At 35.2% G+C, this 8,095-nt stretch overlaps 1 protein-coding gene across 1 annotated transcript; it reads left to right on the plus strand.

Annotated features, from left to right (window-relative positions):
• Positions 1 to 803: 803 nt before the first annotated feature.
• LOC143247385 (frizzled-5-like) lies at positions 804 to 7,865 on the plus strand. Its single transcript, XM_076495378.1, has 2 exons — positions 804 to 1,404; positions 5,132 to 7,865. Exon 2 carries the CDS (start codon positions 5,411 to 5,413, stop codon positions 7,202 to 7,204), a length of 1,794 nt encoding a protein of 597 aa, XP_076351493.1. The 5' UTR covers positions 804 to 1,404; positions 5,132 to 5,410; the 3' UTR covers positions 7,205 to 7,865.
• Positions 7,866 to 8,095: the final 230 nt, after the last annotated feature.

Below are 8,095 nucleotides of genomic sequence, written 5' to 3' on the forward strand. Positions count from 1 at the left end.
AACTAGCTTCAGTATAATTCTATATTGAAATATAGAATTGAACGTTAACCATTCAGACAAAACGCTAAATTTACGCGCCTCTGATATATTTAATCCAAAATGGATATGCGGTTTATGTGATTTTTTATGATGGTTTCTATTTTGTCACTAGCTTTCGGCATACCGTAACATTTAGCCAACAAGAAGTCTCTGTATATACTGGTGACATTATCAGTAATGTGCATTACGTGGCTATACCTGTAAAAGATAAATGGAATGGGATGAATGTAAATTAGGGTTAACTGTAAACCGCACTCCAATAAAGTTTCTCTATCGAATAAGACAAAAGTATGTCACGTGTTTGTCGTAGGTGCTGTCGTATAAGCTGCTTTCTTATAGAAGTTCAAATCTGGAAAGGCTCTGTTTACAGAGATGAGAAGCTTTTAGCGACTATTAGAAACAAACAAAAAACACGTATAAAATGATTATTGAAGTGATTTATAGATAGCCATTAGATAAAAGAAGAGAAAGAAATTACTTCTAATTATAAGAGAGTTTCCAACTGTAGCGGACCCCAGTGGGACAGCGATACGTTTACGGGCTTAAAACGCTAGATTTCTATAAAAAAAAACAACAATCACCGCAAGAAAAAAGAAAAGAAAAACGAAACATTTTTTTTATTTCCAGCTTAAAATATCAGATGTCAGCACCATCGCAAACTGTCTGTTACAGTGTGGAAAATTAATTATGACATTTTCTCTGTGTGTTTACATTTCACATATCTGATGTTACTTTGAGCTAAGAGCACCTTAAATAACGGCTTCAGAGTTCTTTTACGGTTAAAGCTAATGAGCGTAACTAGTGATTTCGAATCACGTTGATTATATGATGTGATTTCATCGACCAGTTCTGTTCGACGCACAGTAATGCTACGTAGTTTCTTTAGACATAGTTGTGTATTTGGCACTAGTGAAATGTTAGAAAAACTTTATATTTTACACGAATAACTTTAATGGCTTAATTATATACTTTGATGTTGCTATGGTAACGAACATTACTTCAACCGAGTAAACTTCTCTGGCTTACCTCGTGAAAAATAGAACAACAACAGAAAATATCCCATCAAATCTGGCAGTTATACCCTTAGAACAAAAGTATGCTACACCCGGCACACCCGATTGGTTGCATACAACAGCAATTGAAGGTTGAATGATTTCGAACGTTGTTACGGTGGTACCATTGATTTTTGTTATGGTGGCAAACACGACCATCGGCGTTGGTTAAGTCTCAAATACAACGGATGGGCTACCAGAGAGGAAAGTTTCCTTTCCTTAACTGTGTGGAAAACATTGTCTTATTCGCATAAAATCGTAATAGCTTGTCAAGAATGTTCAATTGTATACGCAACCTGATGTCTTATGTACCGTAAGTATGTTGTTAATGTTATATATATATCCGCTTTCCATAGCACTAATAGTGAATATAGCAATTCACATCGTGTTAAGAAGCATCGAGTTTTTTTAAATAAAATGGAGAGTATCTTAAACTAATAATAAGTTATTTGAATATTTTAAGATACGTTTTAGTAGAGATGCGGGTAACAAACAGCTCACTGATGTTAAGCTACTTACAGTTTCTTACAAATCAATTAAACTGGTTTTATTTATTACAGTATTTGGTGTCTCGCGTTCAATAAACGTTTAAAGCAGAGACCGTAATTTCAATGGATTGATTCATCCAAAACTGTTCCAAACAAATGTTCTGTATCTGGTGAAGATTATTTCGATTTGTACTTTTGGCAAAAACTAAGTAAATTATCTGCGGTCTTCTCGAATTCTTAACTACTGACCAGAGAGAAGGCAGATAGTCAGTAGTACCTTACCACCCACGATAAAGGGATGACTCTCACAATTATAAAGCATCCAAGGCTTAAAGGGACGGCGAAGATTTTGTGGTATCCCTATGGTTCGAACTTGGTTCGCCAGCTCCGAAATTCAAATCTCTAGGGCACGATCATCCCGTTGATCTATGAAAGATAAAAAGTTTAACATGATAAAAAATGTCTTTATTGGAAAATTTTATTGCACACGCAACTTAGAAATGATTTTCATTAGTAACTGTACACAAGGTTGGCTTTAAAGAATTTATCAAGAACCGTTAATGACACTTTTAATTTTGGAAAAAAAAATGGATCCGACGGTCTATGGCTCACATCCCGTCAAGTGATAGTCGAATCCCAAATTCCACTATTTGATTAGAGCAGCTCAATTGTTGACAATAGGTGCTGTGACTAACAGTCTTTCCTCTGATAAATCAGTTTAAAATCAAAAATAACTATTCGCAGATAGTACTTATTTGGTGTTACCTAATTTTACGAAAACGTGTCTGAGATTTAGAGAAAGGATGAACAAGTAAAGTTAATTGTGAGGTAAAATTCCAGAAGAAGTATTGAAGTTCATAATAATTGAACCGATTCATTATTGTTATTTCGACGACAGTAACGTGGTCCACAATGAACTTTTGCGAAATGGATAATTAAACGGGAGAAAACATATACAGACTTATAATTAGATCGAACTGGTTTGAAGGGCCGAGATGATAATTATATCTCTATTTGAGAAGCTATGTGCATGTTCTGTTCAGATATAATAGTCATCAAATTATCCAAAAAAGTTAAGATGTCTGCCGATTGGGAGGGCGATCTGCGCTAGCCGTCTCTACTTTAGCAGTAAAAAACTATATGGAAGGCTAACTCTTGGGCTACTCTTCCCAACGAATAGTAGGATTTACCGACACAATATCATACTCTCACGGCTAAAAGGGCGAACAAGTTTGGTGGGACGGATATTCGAACTTGCGACCCTCAGATTACGAGTCGAACGCGATAATTACCTAGCCTTGGCAACAAATACATATGAGGTGTTCCCCGGGATTTCTGGAAACATTAACGTAGCTTTTGAGTGAATCATCATTTAAATGTTGAAATAATGCAACGTACTTCATGTAAGCTCATTAAGACTAAAAGACAATAGTGAATTTCTACAATAAGTAAAATAGCATCCAGCTCACCCCTTGTGTTGTTTTTTTCACCCCACAAGCCATTATGACTATACCTCCAGAAAACAAGTCTTTGACTAGGTAGGATAATGCGTGATTATTGCCACGAGTTCTTTGGTCAATTGTTATAACACCTGTTTGTGGGCTAATTCCCTAACAAGGCTTTTCAATACTCTTATTTATAAATTCGGAATGAACTCTTTGCGATATATAGAATTCGCTGTTTTCATACTTCGATTCAAAATCTCATAGGAAACAATGCAGTTGTCGCACATGTTGCGAAACATACAATACCTGGTTCCTCAGCTCTATAATGCCGTTTACTCCGCGATTTTCACAAGTTTTGTTGGTGAGATGACCGAGAAAGACTCAAGTTTCCTTTTTGTTGTAAGGTTGCTAAGTGGAACCTATCTGAATACGAACACTTCTACTATTCTCAGAAAAAAATCACAGTTCGGATAAACTTCTACACTCCGCATTTTTGTAGATTTTTTAGGGTAACAGATTTAGCATTTTAATGGAGTAAATATTTTGTGTTTAACTTAGATAATGGAAACTGGGAAACCTTCTGCAGATCACCAAATCCTATGACTTTGTTTTCATTGGATATTAAATAACAATTGGACAAAACATAACAATATTAAATACATGTGTATTCTATTCGTAGTGAATCGTTTGCGTCCTATAATCTAAGACGGAGTAAGAGTAAAAACCTAGAGGAAATAAGTAAGTTAGCTTAGGTCTAAAATTAAGTCGTCACTCAAACCCACTTATTCCGAAGATATAGCTTATAATGTATGATAAAATAACATCCCTACGAGGAACAAAAATAATGCATTTTATATCTCCAAATGACAGCAAATAGTATTAAAAACATTTTAACAATGTTTTAGTGATATTCAACAATTAAAATTGGACCTTCCAGATGTGGAACATTTGGAATCTATATAGAAAAAACATTAATATTGGCCTCGCTAACTGAACCCAAAATAATTTTTTTAACAGGGATCAACGAGCCATACTTTGTTGTGTGGCCTTGGCTCTCGTTTTGAATAAACTTTTAAACTATGAAAAACCTGAGTTATCAGTTGGCTTTTCCTGTCATCCGCTGTTACGTTTATAAGTATATCTCCAGGGGCGCGTGGGAAAGGATGCACAACTGTACTTATAATACTCCTTATGTCAGATTAAATTACTCCATCAAACCGCATTACTCCACCAAGTAATCGTTAGGTTGTCAGACTTCGTGACATACAATAAATCAGAGCGAAATAATCCTCAGGTTTAATTTTTTCAAAGTTCCAAATACCTGGAAATAAGGGAACGTACTTTTCTACTGCTACTTTATTAAGTAACTTGTAAGGAATGCATTGTTTTTACTTTTGGTTTATTCAGTAACTTGTAAGGAATGCACTGTTTTTACTTTTGGTTTATTCAGTAACTTGTAAGGAATGCACTGTTTTTACTTTTGGTTTATTCAGTAACTTGTAAGGAATGCACTGTTTTTACTTTTGGTTTATTCAGTAACTTGTAAGGAATGCACTGTTTTTACTTTTGGTTTATTCAGTAACTTGTAAGGAATGCACTGTTTTATTATATCTTTCAAGAGATATGTTGATGAACCTTCTCTTTCAATGATTGACACCGTAAATTTACCATGAAGCTAACTTTCAAAATGTCAAAATAATTTAAGACTATTCCAAATTCCTCGATCATTATTCGGGGGAATGTAAGAACCATTTTTGGAGACGGCTCGAAAAAGTAATGAAAGAAACTTTATTACACTTGTGCAAGATTTCGTCAAGAATATATCATCATCACGGACATCAACAAGATATAATAAAGTTGTTGTTTTTTAACTACTCATTCAAGCCGTCTCCAAGCTTTATTTTCTAAAAATTGGGTTCCTTGTCATCAAATTTCAAAAATCATTTCTTTGAAATAGAAAACGCATGGAGATATTTAATACTTTAACACAGTGTTGATAATTTAGTGTTTTTTGCCATGTAGAACAAATTGTATTAAGTATAAAACTGTTTACAGAACATTAAATCTTGAAATTCCTCCTGATTAAGATGTCTTTTCTTCCTGCTAGGTATACTGCATGAGAAAAGAAACTTGGCCATCACCAATAGATTTTGACCATAAATTCATCTTCAAATACGTTTACAAGGAAGGAGAAGAATGTCAGCATTTATGACTGGAGAACTATAATTACTACTGTGGGTTTCTAAGTATCCAAGTCTCGTATCCAAAATTTATTCACCCATCTTAACAAGAGTGGATATTTATTTTGAAATTACTTAAACATTCTGTACTCGTATCATACTGCTGAGCCACCAATAATCACGGAGCACTCAAGTAATGTTGATGTATGCCCTTCTGCATTAGAATGACCTATGTGAGGAACCTTATAAAAATTAATGGAATAATCTGGATGTTAATGAGTGTAATTACGGTGGTGCGTGTGGATGCATCACCCATTAATGAAATACTAAATCAATGCGAAGAAATTACTATTCCAATGTGCAAAGCAATTGGTTATAATAGAACCTCTATGCCTAACCAGTTTTATCATCAAACTCAAAAGGAAGCAGGGTTAGAAGTCCACCAGTTTTGGCCATTGGTTGAGATCCAATGTTCAGAAGACTTGCGTTTCTTCCTTTGTTCCATGTACACACCTATCTGTATGCCATATTATCAGGATTCTATTCCTGCTTGTCGTTCAGTTTGTGAGAGGGCACGGTTTGGATGTGCTCCCATTATGAAACAGTATGGATTCGCGTGGCCCGAGAGAATGAATTGTGAAAACCTGCCTGAGTATGGAAATCCAAGAAACTTGTGTATGGATGAACGTGAGGGTGCTGGAGCCCAAAATACGGGGATTGAAACTAGCAAACAAAACCCATCCCAGTCCTGGAGAGATAAACACCACCCGAGTGGACAGCAAAACGTCGACGATGATTTTCCAAGTACTGAATTAGTCTTAAAACATAAACCAGGCTTGAATCATGAGTCCATTTGTGACTGTCGTTGTCGTTACCCTATGATTACACTGACAGAAGAGAGTAGATATTACAACAAAGTCGAGAGTGGTAATGTTCTTAACTGTGCTATGCCATGCCATGGTCTTTTCCATACAGAAAGTGAACATGTTTTCGCGACTCTATGGCTAGGAGTATGGGCAGTTCTGTGTTGTGTATCTACGACGTTAACTGTAATGACATTCCTGGTTGACAGAGATCGCTTTCGCTATCCAGAACGTCCAATAATATTTTTATCTGGCTGTTACCTCATGATTTCTATTGGTTATTTGATTAGAATAGGGTTGGGACATGAAGCTGTAGCATGCGACGGATTTCTTATTCGTTATCAAAATTCAAAAAAGTCTGCTATTTGCACAATAGTCTTTCTACTTATTTATTTCTTCGGAATGGCTAGTTCTCTATGGTGGGTGATGCTAGCTCTCACATGGCTACTTGCAGCAGGAATGAAATGGGGAAACGAGGCTATTGCTGGCTGTTCGCTCTATTTTCACTTGGCAGCATGGGCGATCCCCGCATTTAAAACAATATTAATTTTGTCTATGGATGGAATCGATGGCGACCCAGTAGCTGGGATATGTTATGTTGGAAACCAAAACACTGATTTTTTAAGAGGGTTTGTTCTTGGGCCGTTATGCATATATCTTCTGCTGGGTACGTCTTTTCTTCTGGGCGGATTTGTGGAGCTCTTTCGTATACGAACCGTGATTAGACAGCAAGCAAGAGACAGTGTAGACAAACTTCAGAAACTAATGATTCGAATTGGGGTATTTTCTGTTTTGTACACAGTTCCCGCTACCTCGGTCATTGGCTGTTATGTTTATGAACATGTCTCTAGGGACGAGTGGGAAAGGAGACACAACTGCCCTTGTATCATCCCTGATGTCAAACCCGATTACTCAGTTTTCATGCTTAAATACTTTATGTTTCTTGTTATTGGTCTCACATCCGGGTTTTGGATCTGCTCCGAAAAGACACTCAACTCTTGGAAGATGTTTTTGGTTAATCTGTGTAGGATCAGGAATGGTGCAGCTCGAAATATGGAGAATAAGGCGAATATAACTCACAAAGGGCCATTACCATCTACTTCAAACATGAAACAGTCGACATTGGTCCATATTTGAGACGTATATCGCAAAGCAACAGCTTGCTAGGAAAGCATCAAATATGAAAATAGCTATAAGGAAAAAGACTTTAGAAAATGATTTTTTATAACATTTCTTTTAATTTTTTGGACATTGATAAAATATTTTTCGTGTGTAATGTAATTTTTGAGGGAAGACACAAAACATAGACGAAATAAAATCATTTGGATTCATTAAAAATACATGAAATACACGTACATCTAGAAACGTGAAGTATATGTTTTCAGGGTTTGCATGGTAAAGTAAAATATTTCTTTTATTATTATTATCAATAAAGAGGAGGGAAATGAAAGGTAAAACTAAAATTTCCCAAGGCAAAAAAAATTAAACATCAAATAATACTGAATTTTGCGATGTTTACGCAAGTCCAACATAAACGTTTGCAAGTACAAAATAGCGTTATTAGATCAAATTACGCATGGAAAGGTACTATTGTTTGTTTTGAATTTGGTGCAAAGCTGCACGAGGGCTATCTGTGCTAGCCGTCCCTAATTTAGCAGTGTTTCAAAAACAAGCATAGTACTAAATACTTTCATTATATAGGTAGTTGTTAAATATCATTCACTTATTTGTATTTAGTGATAGTTGTAAAAAAATTTGATGTATTCGAATAGAAGACGTCTTAATAAAGATTTGTATTTCCTGGAAATGAAGTTAAACATTCAATCAATCTGTTTAACCATTCTTATATTTGACATTATTTATACAAACAACAAAACAGGTTTTATAGAACTAATCAAGTATAAATCGATGCTTATTGTCAAAATCCGTAGAGTGTATAATGTTTTCAATTTATTTTTCTCATCTAGATAAAATTCAAAATATTATTCTCTGTAAACAGTTTAGGTCAAACATTGTTTATGTTATGGT

This window comes from Tachypleus tridentatus, chromosome 3 (genome assembly GCF_004210375.1).
Source record: "Tachypleus tridentatus isolate NWPU-2018 chromosome 3, ASM421037v1, whole genome shotgun sequence".
NCBI lineage: Eukaryota > Metazoa > Arthropoda > Merostomata > Xiphosura > Limulidae > Tachypleus > Tachypleus tridentatus.

Bases quoted from the DNA above. Each gene is read 5' to 3' on its own strand.
- LOC143247385 (XM_076495378.1), top strand. From the start codon at position 5,411: ATGCCCTTCTGCATTAGAATGACCTATGTGAGGAACCTTATAAAAATT.